The 20865-nt window shown below is 42.6% G+C and overlaps 1 protein-coding gene across 3 annotated transcripts in view; it reads left to right on the top strand.

Annotated features, from left to right (window-relative positions):
• COL5A1 (collagen type V alpha 1 chain) overlaps window positions 1-20865 on the top strand; it is a 181835-nt gene that overhangs the window by 143909 nt on the left and 17061 nt on the right. For all 3 annotated transcript variants that reach the window (XM_081846883.1, XM_081846885.1, XM_081846884.1), the window contains exons 38-58: window positions 426-479; window positions 2232-2339; window positions 2769-2858; window positions 3449-3502; window positions 4552-4659; window positions 7328-7435; window positions 8053-8106; window positions 9306-9359; window positions 9984-10091; window positions 10193-10246; window positions 10351-10458; window positions 11262-11315; window positions 12173-12280; window positions 13192-13245; window positions 15713-15766; window positions 16196-16249; window positions 17106-17159; window positions 17269-17376; window positions 17668-17721; window positions 19789-19842; window positions 20222-20329. In XM_081846883.1, the coding sequence (XP_081703009.1) occupies window positions 426-479; window positions 2232-2339; window positions 2769-2858; window positions 3449-3502; window positions 4552-4659; window positions 7328-7435; window positions 8053-8106; window positions 9306-9359; window positions 9984-10091; window positions 10193-10246; window positions 10351-10458; window positions 11262-11315; window positions 12173-12280; window positions 13192-13245; window positions 15713-15766; window positions 16196-16249; window positions 17106-17159; window positions 17269-17376; window positions 17668-17721; window positions 19789-19842; window positions 20222-20329 (1602 nt within the window). The remainder of the gene's footprint in view (window positions 1-425; window positions 480-2231; window positions 2340-2768; window positions 2859-3448; window positions 3503-4551; window positions 4660-7327; window positions 7436-8052; window positions 8107-9305; window positions 9360-9983; window positions 10092-10192; window positions 10247-10350; window positions 10459-11261; window positions 11316-12172; window positions 12281-13191; window positions 13246-15712; window positions 15767-16195; window positions 16250-17105; window positions 17160-17268; window positions 17377-17667; window positions 17722-19788; window positions 19843-20221; window positions 20330-20865) is intronic.

Raw genomic sequence — 20865 nt, 5'->3', positions numbered from 1 at the left:
CCATCCAATCTCTGCTTTTAAAAACCCCAATGAAGGAGAGTCTACCACCTTTTGAGTGAATTTGTTCTACTGTCATACATAAGTCCAGTTCTTTTGACAATATATCTACATTGGTACCATCAAAAATATTCACTAAGATTAATTTTGGACAACAAACAATAGTTTCTTTAGTAATACCTGTCATTTCTGTCAAAATTAAATTCCAAGAATCTTGCACCAACTTACATTCCAAGCATAAATGATAATATGCATCAAGTCCTTTGGGATTTCTCCCGCTTTCTAAGACGATAAGAAAACATATTTGGAGAAAATAAGCTAATCAATGTCAGCTGGATCATTATCTTTCATGATAAAAGATTAGCAATTTATTTAGCTACCCCCTGCTCTTTTAAAACAGTAATTTCTTATTTACTTTTTTCAAACAGGGTTTCCAAGGCAAGACAGGTCCCCCTGGGCCTCCGGGAGTTGTCGGTCCTCAGGTAAGCACCCCCTGCCCACCCAGCCCAAACCACCCCATTCTCTTGCCAATTTCCTTCTCTCAACCTTACAGGGAGAGCTGCCAACTATCCAATTATCTAGCAATTAGTAGACCCTGTCGGATTAATGGCAGAGTTAATTCTGTAAGCCCATGTTTGTTTCTGCTTTCTGGGGTGTAAAAGTCGACTGCCTGGTAATTATTGTTTGGATATGCAAAAAACATAATTAGTGTAATCTTTGGAAACAGCATCGTTGCCAAGGCATTGTTAATGGAGTCAATGAGAAGTTTTGCGATGTTTGCTTTTCCTTTGTGAGGAGATGCAGGATTGGGACACTTAGGGGTCTGCCCACACTCCCATTTGTCTCATGCTTTCTTATAATTTGCATCGGGTCAGTAGCACTGATCTGAAAGCTTATCATTTCTAAGCCCAATACAGAAATGCGAAAACCGTTTTGGTTTTTTACAAAAAATGGGTTTTGTACAGAACAAACAAATACCCATTAAAACCCAATTAGAAATTGGTTCTTCTTCTGATCCATTCTTTGGGGGGGGCTCCTGAATGGAAAAACATACACTTTCCCTTGTGACACATTGTGTAGGTGTTCCTCTTTCACCTTCCCACTTCTGTCTCCGCCTATGCCTTGTGTAAAAATTTCCAGTTGTCTCAAGAGCCTCTTGATGTGCACTTCTGGTTCTCTGCCCTACACTATTTTTTTTTGCGCTCATGTGGGCATTGCACATATATGTGTACGTGTGTGAGAGCGAAAGCAGCTTCCCTTTCCAGTGCCAGTAGTATCAGATGTGTGACCACAATGCAAAAATGGGGAATAACAGGGGAATGTCAACCATCCACGTAGCCCCCCATTCCTTGGCTGCAGCAGCGGTCAGCACCCTGTGCTATTGACACCTTAAATGTTTACATTATGGGCTATGTGAGTGGTCTTCCTTTAATATTAATCAAATTACAGTCTATTTTTAACTTGTTCTTGTTGGACTTTCCCTTGGGGGCTCCAGAGAAGTGACAATATTTTTTAAAATTATTATTATTATTATTATTATTATTATTATTATTATTATTAATAATAATAATAATTGTGTGCTTGTGAACATGTGCACAGGAACAAAATGGACTTCAAGAACCTCTGAAAAAGAGCAATAGGAAAACAGGGCATGCACTGCAGTGCTGTGGCACAAGGGGGCAGAGAAAGGGGTGGTTAAGAAGGAAGAAAAGTGGAACAGTGATGGACAGGATATTGTGAGCTTCTATGGGTGCCTCATTGAATAGTTGTGGAGGAAGGTGTGGATGAGGACCCAGAATCCCAGACAAAACTTGTGGCAGTACTAATCTGCACTGCAACAAGCAGTAGAAAACTTGGGACAAATGGAAAAGTGGATATGCCCTTTCAGTGCTGTTGCTCCCTCTCCACTGGTCTGAGAGTGGCTAAGGGAGCAGAAAGGTCAGGAATACATAGATGTATTCATTCATTCAGTTGCAGATTGCATAACTATTTAAAACAGTCCCAGTCCTTAGGCAGAATATACAAATATGCACATACTTTTATAGATGTGAAAAGGTTGCAGCACTTGGGACTTACTTATTCTTGCTAAACCACAGAGCTTGATATACCTCTCAGATCAAGCTCCCTCTCTCCTGTTCCGGTATTTTTGCATGTGTTGTTCTTGCTTTCAGTGTCATATGGAAAAGAAGTGTCTCCCTCTGTGCATTTAATTACTCTCTATGCTTTCCTGGTAGGGTCCTACTGGGGAAACTGGTCCAATGGGTGAGCGTGGCCATCCAGGGCCCCCTGGACCTCCAGGTGAACAAGGACTTCCTGGGTTAGCTGGAAAGGAAGGAACAAAGGTGAGTCTGTTTTGATGCAATCAAGGACTGAACCTGAGCGAGACCTTCTACATGCAAAACAGATGCTCTACCTACCCCTGAGCTATAGCCCTTCCCCAGGTAGGATTGGTCTGTATTGACCATAAGGGAGAACTTAATGATGTCCCTCATCAATTTGATTTCTCTCTCTCTGTTAAAACAAGAAACTTTTTAAAAAATGGCCCAAGGAATAGGAATTGCTTTTTTTAAAATGCCTCTTGATTTGTTGTTTTTTTAAAATACATTTTGTTTATTATTTTTATTTTACTAATTTATGTTCTTAACATTTGAATCCTCACATTATAAACAGAATGTTAACAACAAAACTTTTGTTTTTTTAAAAAAATCCAACTGTGCAAATAAGCAATGAGTTTCTCCTTCCAATTCTGAACTTTGAACCTTTCCTTGCAGGGTGACCCGGGTCCTGCTGGCCTTCCTGGAAAAGATGGTCCATCTGGTCTGAGAGGATTTCCAGGAGATAGGGGTCTTCCTGGTCCAATCGTAAGTAACAGGACTTACGTTGGAAGCATCACGGTGTGCCTTCTGCTAATTTCCCCCAAACAATTTTAATAGTTTCTGCATACCAGTTTGAGTCTGAGGTGACAGAACCATATAATTGGTGTACCTCAATATGTTCCTTTTCTGTGAGCCTGGGAATGCTGGAAGGGTAGCTTTATTGGATGAGTGGACAATGATATCATTCACATATATGATAACCAAAAAAGGGGCCAGCAAGCCTTACACATTTGTTGACTGTACAGCTGACAGCTGACATTGTCTGTCTGCTCTAACTTACATTGTATTTCCAGTGCACAGGTTATTAATTATGGTCACCAGTCGACTATCCATCCCTAGCTTCCATAATTTGAGCCAGAGCATAGCTTTGTTGGTTATATCAAAGGCTGAGGTCAGATAGCCAAAAACATCATTTAAATATTTCTTGAGGGTGCCTGCATATTTCTCTCTTAAATGGTTTTTAAAAAAGCACTGGTACACAGTTGACTTCCCCTAACAAAAGCCTGATTGGTCATCTGCTAATTTTCCATTTGGGTGACCTTTCTCCTCTTTCTCTCCCATCTTCTTGCCTGCAGGGACCTGTGGGATTGAAGGGCAATGAAGGACCTCCTGGACCCCCAGGCCCAGCAGTAAGTACAAAACTTAGAATTGCCTTGAATCTTCACATTTGCCAACAGCCAAATTCTTCCACCTTAGAAACGCTGCAGACTGTTCAGGTCTTTGTTTGCTTATCTTCTAATCAAAGCAAATTGCTGCACCTAAACTGTGGCATCTGGTGTCTGGCCCTGGGTTCTTTGGTAGGACTGGATTTCCTGTATTAATTCTACATAAAGTGGGGTTCTATGCTTGTTTGAGAGCCAGCAGTATGTTGACCCATTAGGAAGCTGGAAGAGTAGCCCTTATGAAGAGGGTGTAACGAGGCTGTGATTTTGGTTTTGACCTGCATTTGTCACAATCACTGCTGTTTACATGCTGCTGCAGTTCAGTTTCTTCCCAATACTATGTTATTAGTCTCACTGTCCACTTCTTAATGTAAGTTAGGTAACTTTTTACATCATGTAGGTAACAACTGACATTGATCTCAATGTAATGGAAACATCAGTATGATGTTTAAAAAGCCGTTATACATTGTTTATGGATGTTAATTTTTCTATTTTGAGAACTAGTAGTTGTTAGAAGCATAAAAGCATAGAAAATTGTAGAATTAGAAGGGTCCCTGAGGATCATTCTAGTCCAACCCCCTGCAATGCAGGAATATGCAATTGTCTCATACAGAGTTTGAACCTTCAATGCTCTGTTTACACAGTCAGAGGCAGTAATACTTTGAATAACAGTTGCTGGAAACCACAGGAAACAAGAGAGTGCTCTTTTGCTCAGGATTCTCACTGACATCTGGTTGGCCACTGTGAGAACAGGGAACTGGACTAGATGGTCACTGGCCTGATCCAGAAGAGATCTTCTTATGTTCTACCTCCACAGTTGGATGCAGTAATGCTTCTAAGTACCAGTTGCTGGAAGCCACAGGAGGGAAGAGTGCTCTTATGCTCTGGTTCCCATCCCCTCACTAAAGAGGGCTCCAGGTCTGCAAGCAGCCTGAAAGAGATCACTGAACCCGAAGTTAGCAGCCTTTGTCTTGTTGTTGAATGTCCACCAACCCTCTCTCCATCCTCTCATCCAGGGCTCTCCTGGTGAGCGAGGTCCTGCTGGCTCAGCCGGCCCCATCGGTCTGCCAGGGCGGCCTGGACCACAAGGGCCACCTGGCCCTGCTGGTGAGAAAGGGACACCGGTAAGTCTTACATTCAGATCACGGTCAGTGGGTGGGGCTGGGGTAGTCCGATCCTGCAAGTGATGCAAGTGGTTAGTTAGAAGAATAGAATTTTAGACTTGGAATGAACTCCCTGCAATGCAAGAATCAAAGCTAAATTGTTTAGAATGGCAATATTTTTTTTAGGGATGTAACTCTGAGTTGAAAGGGTCATGCCCTAAGTTCTGCTTGGTGTAGGGCAATGAGAATGAGCAGACCTGAGCGAGTGGATCTACTCTGAGTAATAATAATGATTTTATTATTTGTACCAGCATATACAAAAAATAATAAAACATTGAACATTAAAGAGAAACGGGACAGGGCCCATTGAACTCGCAAATAATGGGCTACAGCACATGCAATCTCAGCAGAATTCAGCAAAATAGCCTGTAACGTTGGGTTATATATTTATTTATTTTCATATCATTTATACACTGATTGATCCTAAAAAGACAACAGCCTCAAAATGAGCTTACAAAAAAAGACAAAACAGTAAGAAAAGATGAACGATAGTTTAAGGCTTTCAAAAAGTTAAAATCACAATAGGCTAAGCAAGATTAAAACTTGGATCAACCATCTAAACATGTAATGTGGTGAGATGCATGGGGGAGAAGCCTGTGTGTGTGTGTGTGTGTGTGTGTGTGTGTGTGTTTTAAAGGTATGATAATTCAATAGAGAGCTTCCATGTTCAGTAGCAGTGTATCTCCTGGCTCCCAGTCACTGGGGATGTACCACTAGGCAGAATGGGTGGGTAGGTGTTGATGTTGATGGTTGATGACCCTTCTTACAGGAGAATATCATTATTATTGTTGCTTTCCTTTCCACTCCACTCTGGGCCATGATGATCTCTCTCTCTTCTTTCCCACCACACACAGCTTGTGACTTTCAGAGGCGTGGAAAGCACAGCCTCAGTAAGGCCTTTTCCCTCCTGCCTGCCCGCCACCTCGAACTGAGTGTTGGCGTAGAGTTTTTGAAAGATGGCAGCCAGGCCTGAGGCACTAATCTCCCTCTCCGAGCTGTGTCGCAGACGTCTGCACCGTAGCGTTTATATATGTAATGTTTTCAGAGAGCTGAAATGGGTAGTTTATCTGATGCCAGATTGGTTACTGCAGAGAGCGCCTGGAATTCAAGGGAGAGGATGAAGTGATGCTCTTGGAAAGGAGAGAAACATCAAACATTCATCCTGTTGCAGGCAGGGGGAGGGAGTGCAGGGCAACTACCTCTCTCTGCTCACACTCTAAATCTAGGCCTTCAAGTAAAGGAAATGCTTTGAAACAGCAACTCATAAGAATGATAAAGCCATAGAAGTCTAGAGTTGGAAAAGACCCAAAGGGCAATCTAGTCCAACCCTATGCAATGCAGAAATGACAACTGAAGAAGCTAAGCTAATTTCAAAGTTTGCAGTATTTCTTCTCCAGTCAGTACGAAGCATCAGTGACATTTGAAGCTAAAAGTCTGCCCACTGAAATATAGCACCTCAGCTAGAATGTATGGCAGAATATTTGCACTGCGGAAGGCTTCAGCCCAGTGGCAGAACATCTGCTTTGCACGCAGAAGTTCCCACTTTCAATCCCCACTTGTAAGGCTGGGAACACCCCCCTGCCTGGAACCCTGAAGACTGCCTGTGGTCAGTCAGTGTAGACAATCCTGAGCCAGACGGACCAGTAGTCTGAGTAAGGCAGCTTCCTATATTCCAAATTAATTCAGCCTTTTCTTGAGAACTAAAAGGACTAAAACCTTACTTTGTGCTTAGGGAAGAGCCATGGCTCAGTGGCAGAAAATCTGCCTTGCATGCAGAAGGCCCCATGTTCAATCCCCACTGGTTTCTCCAGGTAGGGCTAGGGAAAACACTCCTTGCCTAAAACCATGGATATAATCCGATAAGACATTGTGGAATAGGAATGCAACACATTTGGCCCTCCAGATGTTGCTGTATATTAACTTGCATCATCCCTGACCATTGTTCATTCTGGCAGCAAGGGCTGCTGGGAGTTGGAGTCAAACAACAACTGGAGAGCCAAAGGTTTCCCCATTCCCTGATTTTTCACTCAACGTAAGGCACCTTCCTGTATTGTTATTCAGCGTCTTGGGTCAGTGGTACTTAGCATCTCATTACATGTAGGTTCAGTTCATGGTGGCAACTCCAGGTGCAGTTGTGAATATACTGTGCCTGAAATCCTGGAGAGGTGCTGCCCGTCAGGGTAAACAATACTGAGAGATGGACCAGTGAGTCTCACTCTGTATAAAGCTGCTGATATATGTTCTTTCTTAATATATGGTATATATATATATATATATAATTTTTTTTAAAGGGGGGGGGGAGCTTTAGTTGCACATTGATGGGAGGGGAGATCCATCCTGTCTGAGCTCATTACTTACTCTCTGATATAGATCTCCTCCTCACCTTCTTGAGGTAGAGACAACTAGAGAGTTATTAATTTTTGATGTTTTGTTATGTTTATATACATGTTGGAAGCAACCCAGCCAGATGGGTGGAGTATCATCATCATCATCTTACTTTATTTTTTATTCCTCAGAGCAAGGATCGGAGTTAGGCTTGTTTTAAAATGAGCAAGCTACATGTGTCAATATAGTGGAGAGGAATTTGATCTGGGATTTTGATTTCTCCTCTCCCTCTAACCTTTCTTAGGGTGAAAAAGGCCCTCAAGGACCAGCTGGTCGTGATGGTATCCAAGGTCCAGTTGGGCTACCTGGCCCAGCAGGGCCTGTTGGACCACCAGGGGAAGATGGAGACAAGGTAGGAGACATTTCCCAATACCACCCTCTGCCGCCCCCCAAATAATCAGGTTAGGAAAACCTGCCACTAATCAATTATCAATCTAGCATGTATTCAGTGAAGGATATCCTCCTCTCCTCGCTAATGTTCTCACTGGGTTTTGTTTAACCTGCAGAGGGATTGCTCTACATTGTTGTGGAAATGAGCCCTCAAGATAATCGTTTGAAACTTACACCAGGGTATCCCTTTGTTTTCTGATGTGCATGTCTGGAGAGTCACCTTGGGTACTCTGAACATTGTACAAAGTGCAAAAGATTTAGTCAGTGGTTGACACACAACAAGCAAATATACTGGGAAATTAACAAACGTTGCAAAAAGGTTTCAACAAGTTACTATAATCAGTTTGCCCTTTTAAAATCAGCTTTCTTAGCATTATGTGGCAAGCTGTGGTTATACATGATAGAGTGTTTTTTGCACAACTAGTGCAGGATATGAACCAAGCTAATGCCACCCTCACACACGCACCCCTTATCGATTGCTGACCAGAGCAATGCTCAATATCGTTAATCCTGAAACCAAACTTTATTGATTGCTCTAACAAAATATAATGCTGTTTGTGTTCTCCCCTTGTTGAATAGGGTGAAATTGGTGAACCAGGACAGAAAGGAAGTAAAGGTGACAAAGGGGAACAGGTAAGGTGTGGTTTTCCTCTTGAGGTGGGTTGTTGCAAGTGGCGATGTAAGAAGGTATTATTTTCTGTTCCCTGTGGGAATCAAACCACAGGACAACTTTTGTTCCTCACCTGATGCTCCTCTTTATTCCAAGTACCTGGGAGAAGTCCCTGAACTCTTGAGACCCAGAGTCCTCTGAACACACTACAAAGTGCACAACATGGATGTAGTCATTGTCACGCAAATCACAAAGACTAACTTCCTCATATATAGTGGAATACTACAGAGTGTCCAAAGCAATGTTGCAGAAATAGTTTTTCATCTTTTAGATTCAGTTTGTGTAGCGGTTATTTAGCTCTCCTGGCAGTCTGAGGTTACTCAAGTTAGAACATTTTTGCACAGCTTATATCACCCTCATCCTTATTCCATATCACATTCTCTCTTATTGTTGGCCAGCACTAAGTTCATTATCCTTAATCCTGAAGCCAAACCTTATTGATTTCTCTTACACCTGTACCTGAAAGATGGTATTCCCTCAACCAAACCTGCCCAGGTTTTGAGATCTTCAGGGGAGGCCCTTCTCTTGGTCCTGCCACCCTCGTAGGGCCACTTGGTGGGGATGTGGGAGAGGGCCTTCTTGGTGGCTGCTCCCAGACTTTGGAACTCCCTCCTTAGAGAAGCCAGACTGGCTCCCTCCTCATTCTGTTGGCAGGTGAAGACTTCCCTTTGCCAGTAGGCTTTAGAGATCTGCCTGCTCTTCATTAAAGAGCTGGTGCCAAGCTTTTTTAATTGTAATTATTGGTATGGTTTAAACTGATTTTATATATGTATATAGTTCTAATTCTATCAGTGTATAATTATTTTTTAATTATGGTTTTTGTAATATGTTTTTAGTAGTTCTTGTTTTTATCTGTAAGCTGCCTTGAGAACTGTCAGGGGAAAAGGCGGAGTATAAAGAAGTATATAATAATAATGGTCTCATGCAGCATTCTTTTCATTTTGCTACCAAACCTGAATTTCATTTCCTTGTGTTCATCTTCCACTGAACCTGGCATTATTATGTAATTTGGTTATCTTGTTATTACGTTATTCCACCCTGTTTGTTTCAATGAAAAGGAAACGCAGTGTGGGGGAGAACATAATCAATTACATGTCGTTTGCAGGTAGGCAGGTTGCTATCCCCTGGTCATTTCACTGAGCATGCATCTCTTTTTTTCCAGGGTCCACCAGGCCCTACTGGTCCACAGGGCCCAATTGGTCAACCAGGTCCAGCTGTAAGTATGGCTACTATTCTCAATCATCCAATATCTTGTCAAACTTCACTTATCTGGGAACTGTACTGGACTTCATTCCAGGAATCCTTGAATATGTGAAGATCATAGTCTCTGATCATGTTCAGAGTGCCTTTCCTCTACCATTGAGAAGCCACAACCTGTTTCCTAGGACTAAAGGATCTAGTCTTCTGGCTTCAGGCTGAACTGGGAACTCATAGCCCTTTCTCCTCAAAATTAAAGCAGGGGCAGCCAATGTGGTGACATCCAGATGTTTTTGGACCACAACTCCCAAAAGTCAACATATTCATTGATCAGGGGTGGTGGGAATTGGAGCCCACATCACCTCAAAGGCCACCCCCAAATCAAGTCCTAGGTGGGGACATGACTGTAGAAACAAAAAGGGAAGAGACTCATTTCCTTAAGTTTCTCTCTTCCACCAGTTACCAGCCATCCAAATGAAACATGCTCCGTTCTGAGATGGCAGCCACAGTAGGGTAAATTTGCTGTGCTGAAATCTGTCCTTCCTTCCTGATCTGAAAAAGCCCCAACCATGTCCTTCATAAGGGATTTACTCCATCCCCTCATTCATTTTGGTTGGGTTTTTTTGGGGGGGGTGTTTTTTAGGGAGCTGATGGTGAGCCTGGCCCTCGAGGACAGCAAGGTCTCTTTGGTCAGAAAGGGGACGAAGGACCAAGAGGATTCCCTGGCCCTCCAGGACCTGTGGGGTTGCAGGTAATTTCCAAAACAAGTTAAAGGTGATTTATGGGAGGAAGGGAAAGGAAAGAAATGTGTGATTCAGATGCTCTGCTCACTCTTCTGACACTGTTCCACAGGGCTTACCAGGACCTCCTGGTGAGAAGGGCGAAACAGGCGATGTTGGCCAAATGGTAAGGTTCCCATTTTCCCTGAAGTATTGCTATTGTTGCAGTTTGCTTATGCCAAAAGGTTACCTTTTTCACCAATTAAATGTCTCTTTTTTCCTATCCTCCAGGGTCCTCCAGGGCCTCCAGGGCCAAGGGGTCCATCTGGAGCCCCAGGAGCTGATGGGCCTCAAGGTCCACCAGGTGGGATTGGAAATCCTGGATCTGTCGGTGAGAAGGTAACCTATCTTTGTCTCATCTCTATGCCCAAGTCCTTTGGGGTGGTGATTTGAGAGGAGGAGATGAGCATCTGAGCAATGTTATTACCTGGATATAGGTAAAGTCAGGCAAGTGATGGATCTTGCCTAGGCTATAGCTCAGAGGGAGAGACATCTGAAGGAAAGCCAAGAGTATGGTTAGCTCCAGTGTTTTGAGGGTTCTTCTCACCAAGAGGCTATCAGGGGACCATTTAAGGGTGGAACTGGTCACGGCAAGGAAATTGAGAATCTGCTGAAGCATCCTTAGCCACTTAAACCTTTAAGCTAGACAAGACACTTGCTAGATTCCTCTTTTCAGCTTTCGGTGGTCATGCAAGAGATGGCTATGATCTGCCTCCATGGTCGGCGGCAACCATGCTTCTGAATACCAGTTGCTGGAAACCACAAAAGGGGAACTGCTCTTCCTCTCAGTTCCTGCTTGTGAGCTTCCCATAATGCGTTGGCCACTGTGAGGACAGGGCACTGGACTAGTTGGGCCACTGGCATGACCCAGAAGGCTCTTCTTACGCTTTTATGCCACAATGGAATCAGGCAAGCTTGTGGTCTGAGGGGTTAGGAAGTTTGGTTTCTAAAATACCCAGAGTAGCTCCTGCAGAGTGAGGTCATACACACCACTGGATGGAGGTTTGAGCTCCAGGATTGTCAGAGAAAGGAGAACAGGAGGCATAGGAATGTCAGTGGTGAGGGCTAGAGTACAGCTCTTCCCAATATCAAAAGCAAAGGGCATGACTATATTTCATGGTCCTGACCTGCAATTTTTACAGGGTGAACCTGGAGAATCTGGAGAACCTGGCTTACCTGGAGACGGTGGACCCCCGGTAAGGCCTTTATCTTCTTATAAAAATGACTGTGTTTGGAAATAAGATGGTATGAAATGGTGCTGAGGTTTTGAAGTTGTCCTGTCTAAAGTTTTCAGTGTGAGGTTCATATAACCTCAATAGCAACCCAATCCACTTTTCTGCTATAGGCACAATAATGGGACATACAGGACATTACTATGTTACTGTAGAATAAGTAATTAATATAATCATAGAATTGTAGAATTGGAAGGGATCCCAGGGGTCATTTAGTCCAACCCTCTGCAGTGCAAGAATCCCAGTTAAAGAATCCCTAAGAGATAGTCACCCAGCCTCTGTGTAAAAACCTCCAGCAAACCAGAGTCCACATTAACTGAAAAGATAACTCATCAGTTATGTGTTGCCAAAGGCCAGGAGGACTCTGAAAAATATGCTGTTTGGTGGAATTTTACCTTACATGCAGATACGCAGGGTAGCCTCTCCATAGCACAATATCAGATTTGCCTTTCCTGATGGCCTTAACTACTCTGCCCACCTGATATTAAGTCCCAGGTATACTGTGCTGCTTTTGTGGACTTCTGTTGTTTTTATTGTATTGATTTCTTCTATTTACTTTAATGAAGTCTTTTGCCGTGAGGAGAGGGAGTCTTTCAGAAAAAGAAGAAGCAATTACTACTTGTCTTTACTGAGGACCAAGGCATTTCTGATGGGGAGGGGATTAGGAATAATGATGATGATGATGATGATGATGATGATGATGATGATGAGTTGAGGAGGATCCTTTTCATCATTTCCTTAGAGATTCTGTGTATTACCTTTAACTGAAGTGGCAGGTGTTTCAAGAAGTTTGTGAATAATGTGATCTCTTCCATTTTCAGGGTCCTAAAGGCGAGAGAGGAGAAAAGGGAGAAGCGGGCCCCTCAGGTGCTGCTGGCCCCGCAGGACCCAAAGGTCCCCCGGGTGATGATGGACCCAAAGGTAGCCCTGTAAGTAGCCCCCACGTGGATTTCATAGGCCATGATCTCCAAAAGGAGGACAGCTTTCCCCATATCTACATAACTGACTGATCTTGGCCAATCAATAATTGTGTTTGCAGTGCATTCTGGAACAATCACTCGTAAGGGCTGCTTTTGCTTCGGTTTCGTTAATCAATTTTTTGATGAATCGAGTCTCAGTTTGCAAACTTGAGTGGTGGCCTCATGTTCTGATACCCTGTTTGAGTAACTGAAACCACAGCTGTTGCATGGAGCTGGGTGTGTCTCTGTACGTCCTTGGATTGGCTCTAGATGTCTGTGGGTTGTATCCAGTGTTAGCCCAATGTTAGTAGCCCATTAAAATCAGTGGGCTTAAGTGAGTAATTTCCATTGATTTTCAATTGACTGGCACCATTAACATAATACCTGTTTCACATTTGTAAGAAATCAGTCTTTCGGTATGGTAGCACCTACACTTTGGAACTCCCTGCCTATTGACATTGTTGTCATTCGCCATATGCTTTTTTGGCACCTGCTAGAAACATTGTTGTTTAGGCAAGACTGTCCAGAAACATTGAATGTTCATGTGCGTTATAATCTGCTTTTAATTTATTGCTGATTTTATCATTTGAACGTAAACACAGATGACTTTTTGCTTTATTCTCGTTGTAAACCACTATGAGGAGTTGTTAGTTTTTTAACAACCAAGTGGTGTATAAATTTTATGAAATAAATATAAATACATATTTTAAAATATTGTTAAAATGAATTAACAACTAAGATCTAATATTTGATACAACCCTGTGTGCTGCTGAATCAGTGGCTCATACTCTAGGCTGCAGTTTACATTCTTTGTAAGATGCCCACCCAGGAACTGTAGATTTACATGGTTTCATTCTATACATTTTTTTTTTTTTTTGTAGGGTCCAGTTGGTTTTCCTGGTGATCCGGGACCTCCAGGCGAACCTGGCCCAGCCGTAAGTACCAATTATGAAGCTGTTAATTTGCATAACTTCCTCCTTCTGGTTTCCTCTTTGAAATATGCCTCACAGTGCAATATTCAGAAGTAGGTCCCGGTGGGTTTGGTGGAACGGACTTTCTTGTAAGCGTGCATAGAATCAAAGACTTAACTCTCATTTTTACTCAACTGCCTCTGTAGCCTTACTGCAGGGGAGGGAAATGAAGGTCACAGAGGACATTTTCCCTTGTAATGAGCAGAGCAAGTAGTGGGGATGTGAGAAGCCATCATTTTCTGTTCTGCCATGTATCTGTTGAATGCAGTGCTGTTTCCGCTTCACTGCCGTTCGTCTTCCGCCAAAAAACAACATTATTTGCCTCACTGTGGCAAAATGTGTAATTTAAATAATCAATTATGTAATGGTCGTTACACTATTCCACCACGTGTATTTTAATACAAAGGAAAAACAATGCAAAGGAGGAAAGGGATATGGCCAATTGCGTATTATCTGTCCACGAAAAGCATAAAATCATAGCATTTGGAAGGGAGCCAAAGCACTATCTAGTCCAACCCCCTGCAAAGCAACAACAGCAGTAGATTCTGATCATATTCTTTGGGCTGATTTCTGTCCTGGGTATGGAACAAATAAGCAAACATTGTAAGTTTCCAGTCCTGCTGCTTTTTGCTTTGGAATTTTTCTGACATCTCTACTTGTGACTCATTTAAGTACAGACAACACTGTTCCGCCTTCATCCACCAAGCCTTGTTGCCAAATTCCACCCCACTTACTCAGGCAAAAAATGGTTTCATTTTCACCAGTGAAATCGTGGCGGGTTTATGATTCTGCATTTCATATTTACCCAAGCCTCTGTTATCTATCGTATCCTTTTAAAGGGATTATTTAATAAGATGTGCAAATATAACAAACGAGACATCAAACTAAGCATATCACCAAACTAAACACCATCAAAATGGACATAGAGGCAAAATGAGTAGAAACACAACAATAATAATATAAAAACTTGTAAAAGAATGAGTAGCATAAAATATATCCCACGGTGGATTACAAGGCTTATATTTATGCAGTACATATCAAATATTCATGAACATTGCTGGATAAAATCAAATTTAGTAGGTAGGTGCCAGCCATGAGATTCTTTGGCCAAATCAATCACAAATAGCCACCCCAAAAGATTCAAAGTCTGAGGTGTCTACATCACCCCCTTGGGGCCAGCCTTTCAGAGATAAACATGACTTTTAAAAAACTGTAAGTCTAAAGAGGAATAAGATGTGTCCTTCTATCCTTGAGAGATCACTAGGTGAGCAGTAGAGGTGGAATTAGTTGTGGTCAACAATTATCTTAAAACTAGGGTTTTCTGAATTCAAAACCCATTTCAACACTGAACACAATCAACCATTTTTAGGTTGCTGTCCAATAAACATGCATGTATTTTATAATCTTTGCTTTTGCAATATATTTGCAAGATATGAAACTCTTCAAATAACCCTGGGAATCATAGTGTGGTATGGAATGCTGAAAACTGCTAGATTCTTAATGCCCCTACAAAGAACAATAGTTCCAGAATTCCTGGGTTGGGAGAATCAAGTCTTCTCTGTAGATATGACCATATCTCTATATCATTAACAAATGTCATCTCTCCATATCATTAACAAATCTTCTCCATATCATTAACAAATGTCAAGCCAAGTCCCTCATCAATTGCCAATTAATGGATCCTGTTTCCATTTTTCTTGAAATTTTCTGGCATAGGTTGCAATATTTTATTTTTAATTAGTTTTTATTGAAATTTTTCAGATAAACAAAAAGCACATAATAACAAACAAGACACATACAACAAAGCTTGACTATAAGCGTAGGTGCTGCTTATAAATGCACAGAAAGCAGGAAAAACCCAAACAACATTTGCTGTAGAAACAGCAATCTGGTAGACCAAGATATTTTTTAGATTTTAATCTAAAGACCAAAAGTGTACAGTATAGGTATAACACCAGTCCATAATAGACAATGGAGATCTGTGGGGAAGACGGCTCCCCATTGTTTCAAAACAAATATGACAAATGGAGAGCAAATAACTGAGAAGAGTGTTTTGGATTTATGGTCCATAACTTTTCCTGCAACTGCCAACAGCCATACCTTGTTCCACCATCCCTTTAGAGTACAATGGGAATAATGTCTCTAGTGCTGGACCAGTTCCAGCCTAGCCTAGCCATTGTTACAAGGTGGATGATTAGATCTTTATATAACAAATTTTGCATGGTTTTCGGGAAAGAGTGATAACAGTGCAATTGTAAACAGAAGGAGAAGGAGATCAGGGTCTTTATTCAGTGGGGCTCCCCTTCTGGGGTGTGGTCTTCAGCAGTCACTCAGTCATAACAACCCTTGGTTTCCATATCCTGTGACTGCCTTCAAAGAACATGAGTTGGTGGATGGCAGAAAATGAATCTATCTCTTGTCTTCTTTTCAGGGCCAAGATGGTCCACCAGGTGATAAAGGAGATGATGGAGAACCCGGTCAGACTGTGAGTAACCATTTGTGTGTCACATCTGTTTGTTAAAGACCAGATTTACCAGCTGTCAAGCATTTGCCCTCCTCCTCCCCAGAAGGAGATGGCGGTGGGGAGATGAGCCCAGCCTGCTGGGGTGAGGGCATAGGCAGGAAATCAAGGGGTACTTACCTCTCCCCTTCCCTGCCACTAACATCTGATTCTCTCCCCTCCTCCCTGGTGATGGCCCCCCAAAACCCATTGGGCACCGCTGGTATTGTCCTGTCCCCATTTTGTGTTCCTGCCAGACCCATCCTCCTTCTGGCTCTGCCAGCTCCTGACACCTTTATAAGACAGCTAATGGCCTATCTTGGTTGGTTGCATGGGGTCAAACCATTTGGCGTCTTCCTGTATCATCTCAGAGGTGCAATGATGAACTGGCTCACATTCCTTTCATATATACAGGGCTCTCCTGGTCCAACTGGAGAACCAGGTCCTTCAGGTCCACCAGGGAAAAGGGTAAGTTATCTTTTTACGTGGTGTCCTGATAAGCCATGGCAAGGCTTATCAGAAATTTTCAGGGGAAGACCAGCAATGGTGGTGGGTGTCAGAGAATCATAGAACTGTAGAGTTGGAAGGGACCTCAATGATCCTCTTGTCCAATCCCCTATATGGGTCGTAATTCAAGAGTGACAATGTGAAGCTCAGTTCTATTGTTATTATTGTTGCTGTTGTTGCTGTTGTTAATGTGAACAGAGGCCATATCTGTTGCTCAGCCTGTGTGTGTATGGCAACATCAGACTCACACATGAGACTCTTCTTGGATGGGGAAGGCTTTCAGCCTTGTGAGCAACCCTTTTGGGGGGGGGGACACCCAGCAGAGGTGATAGGGGCCAAAGGCAAAAGTAGGCAGGGCAACATACATGACTTCCCTTTGCACATTAGGCTACATTCCAGCCACACACATAAGTGAGAGGTTTCTACACATAGAGGTTTCTGCCCTCGACAAAGGCCTTCTGAAAGGGTCAGGTCTGGACCCAGCACCTGCTGTTCCAAAGTGTTAATTCCTCCATGGAGTGGATGTTGGTACCACCACTGAAAAAGCAGCTGCCATACTTCCATTGAACAAGACATGGGGGGCGGGGGCGGAGAGAGAGCGAGAGCAGGGCCTTAGATACTGAATGAAGCACACAGGGACATAGAGGGAAGGGGCTTACATATAAGGAGAATCATAGGCAAGGGGCTTACATATAAGGAGAATCATTGTATAATCAGAAGGGGCCCAAAGGGTTGTCCAATCCCCTGCAATGCAGGAATCACAGGGAGCATATAGATCTGATTCTGTTTGCTTATCAACCTTCTTTATCTCTTTTAGGGCCCACCTGGGCCAGCGGGTCCTGAAGGCCGACAAGGAGAGAAAGGTGCCAAGGTAAAAAACGTAAATTTTATTGAGGGTACAGAAGGTCAAATCCATGTTCAGCTTCAGCCTCTGTTTCCCTCCAACAACAGCCTGATTCTCTTTTACTTTTTCACCACAGGGTGAATCAGGCTTGGAGGGACCTCCTGGGAAAACGGGGCCTGTTGGCCCTCAGGGACCTCCAGGAAAGCCTGGTCCAGATGGACTTCGAGGGATCCCCGGCCCAGTGGTGAGTATTAAGAGCACAGAGGTCATCTGTAGGAAAGCCTTCTGTTGTAAGAGAAACAAGCCATTACATCAGCATCCTAGACTCTGTGCTGGCTCCCTGAAGTCAAAGCAGTATAAAAAACCATGAATGGGTTCTGCATCTTCAGAGGCTGCCGCATAACACAGGGGCATAGAAAGTTGCCATGTATCAAGAGAAGCTCTCAGAGAAGCTCTGCATGGGCCTGAATTGAACCATGGAAATTGCTTTAAAAATTCAACAGATGAATAAAAATGAGTAATCCTTTTTTTGCAGGGTGAGCAAGGACTTCCCGGTGCTCCAGGCCCAGACGGACCTCCAGGACCACTGGTACGTCTGGAAGTTTTGCAGGATTTTTGCTATTTGTTTGCTTGCCAATAATGGGGATGGTTGTGGAAGTTCACTTCCACTCTGATTCCACCATATTCCTGGGATCCGCTGTATTTCCAAAATCAGGTGTCCTGATCTTGTTAAAGAAGTTTGCTTTGTAATGATGGACATTGCAGTCATAAACTGTATGCCAGCTTTTATCAAGCTGCTACCAGATACGTTTCAGACTCCCAACTCCCATCAGGCCCAACCTGGCAAAGCTATTGCAGAAGCTTCTGGCTGCAGTCTTAGCTGCCCAGCATGCCTTTGAAATGAGGGGTGTATTCCTATTTGCAGTCAAAATGCAGCTTGGAATTCCACTCTCCTTTCTCGCATAACTTGTCTGTATTTTATAAAACCGTGTTTATCTATGTGGAAGAAGCACCACTGTGGTTGGACTAAAAGTCTGCCGAAGACTCTCTTTATTAAGAAGAAGCAATTGCATTAGAGAAGACTTCCATCACCATCTCTTCTGAATTGTTAATTCAAGTGTTCTACCTATACACAGAGCTTAACACCTTTTCTAGGGATGACAAAGTTATCACAACCTGGTTAATAAGAAACCACAAGAAATAAGTTACACAGGAAAAACAGCATTCCATCCTTCCTTCATTCTGACTCTTCTTACACTTGAACAGAGATGTGGGCTTAAGATAAAAGCAGGCTCAAGCCTGTTACAGGTCCAGATCCTTGCACACCCCAAACCTACACATTCTGCTTTAACATGTATGTTGCTAGAGCTGGGTGGTGGCAAGAAAGTTTGCATCTGAGAATATTATGAGATTCCAAAGATTCCAAATGTAAATTATGAGATTTACATTTTTGAAAACATGAGTATAAGTAGATGAGTTGGGTCTGGATGGGGGAGAAATTTGATTCAGGTCATATTTAAGGGCAAACCTACTTCCTTCGTACTGTTGCACCCCCATCTCTGAGTGATGTGAGATTTCAGGGGTTCCAAGCTCTTGCCAGGGTTTGTGTTTCCTTTTGGAATGAAGCACAGAGGAGACTGTGGTGTCTTTATAATATATGGTTTATTTTCATTTATACAACCTGAGCCTATGATGGAAAGGTTCAAACTCATATTTTATCTTGCACAGAGCCCCCTTCCTTTGTTCTCTTGATTCATCACTGAGGCGACCACAACACAGGAATAATAATAATAATAATAATAATAATAATAATAATAATAATAATTTATTTATACCCTGCGCCCATCTGGCTGGGTTTCCCCAGCCACTCTGGGCAGCTCCCAACAGAATTAAAAGCTCAATAAAACATCAAACATTAAAAACCTCCCTAAACAGGGCTGCCTTCAGATGTCTTCTAAAAGTCAGATAGTTGTTTATTTCCTGGACATCTGATGGGAAGGTGTTCCACAGGGTGGGCGCCACTACCAAGAAGACCCTCTGCCTGGTTCCCTGCAATTTCACTTCTCGCAGGGAGGGAACCGCCAGAAGGCCCTCAGAGCTGAACCTCAGTGTCCAGGCTAAACGATGGAGGTGGAGACGCTCCTTCAAGTATACTGAGCCGAGGCCATTTCAGAAGGCCGAGGCCAGGAAGCTAACCTGGCTTATATATTAATACTTGCTAGATCCAGGAATTAGAAGGAACTGCATACAGCCTACTTCCTCCCCCACCCTCAAACTCATAACAGCACTTTGCAAAACAATTTGAGAACTGAAACACAACCCTCCTTTGACGTTTTCCAGCTAAGTAATGTGTGCAAAAAGGCAAATGCTAGTATAAATTATCCCTATAAATGCATGCATTAGTGAAATTGGCATGTGTATATCAGGAAAGATTTGCACCTAATGTTTTCATGAGAACTTTCTATAGAAATCACAAATTGATGTGGAAATAATGGAGAACCAAACTAAAGACTGCAAAAATAATAAACCAGAATCTGACATATTCACCCCTCCCTCATAATTTCCATCTAAAACATGTTTAAGATCTTGATTATCTAAAGGAAAGTTTATGGTGTGGTGCTATTTATTTATAGTATGTTCCTCTTTCTTTCTTAAGGGACCGCCTGGTTTACCTGGCTTGAAAGGAGATTCTGGTCCAAAGGGAGAAAAGGTGAGTGGCCTGATTTTGGACTAGACTTGCAAGTGTACTTTTGATGATAAAGAGTTAATTCCTCACTCCAGGCCTAACAGCACTGTGACACACGGGTCCCAGTCCAACCCTCTAAGCACTAGGCCATGCCAGCTCACTAGTCCACAAGATTTGCTTTTTTAAAAAAAAAAACAATGGTTTTTTAAGATGCTTTAAATTGTTTAGTACTTCCATTCATTAATTAATTGATCTATTTTAATGAGATTCATTTCCTGTCCTGGGCTCCTTGGAGAGGAAGGGGTGGGATATAAATTTGATTAATGTGTTAAATTTAATAAATAATCTTTTCTTTACCTTCACACGCTTGAGATTTTGAAATGCATCATTTGATCTTTCCTAGGGTCACCCAGGTCTGATTGGTCTGATTGGGCCCCCTGGTGAGCAAGGTGAAAAGGGAGACCGAGGCCTTCCAGGCCCTCAAGGAGGATCGGGACCTAAAGGAGAACAGGTGAGCACCCAGGAGCTTGATGGGAAATTTCCTTTCTCATTCTTATGTCTTCCGTTCAATCAGCAAGACTGATTTCTAAGTGGTGACTGGGAGAGAAATTTGATTTTTGCTTGTGTTTTAATGAGAAGCTACCTAATTTGCACTACTCATACCAATACACTGTGCAGCTATCCTTCAAATTTCCACATTCCTATATTTTGCAATGCACTTCTCAAACCAAAGAACCTGTACAAGAAATGCATTTGTGGGGGGAATGTCACAGGTGTGGGGAGTCTGTTGTTGGATGTTGCCAGGCTCCTATCCCATTAGCCCCAGTCAACGTGGCCAATGGCAATGGATGAATGACTTTGTAGTTTAGCAACATCTGCAGGCCGGAGGTTCCCTACACCTGGTCGATTGTAATGATGATAGCATTAACTTACTTTAATGCTATCAATCAACCAAAGAGATTTATGGGGAAATGTTTTGGAATGATAAATATGCAACATAACATAAAACCATACATTCCTTCTAATTTACTGTATCCCTATAAATAT

This window comes from Podarcis erhardii (assembly GCF_964252035.2).
Source record: "Podarcis erhardii genome assembly, chromosome: Z".
NCBI classification, from domain to species: domain Eukaryota; kingdom Metazoa; phylum Chordata; class Lepidosauria; order Squamata; family Lacertidae; genus Podarcis; species Podarcis erhardii.
Note: the sequence above shows the minus strand (reverse complement) of the source record. Positions and strands in the feature narration are given on the sequence as shown.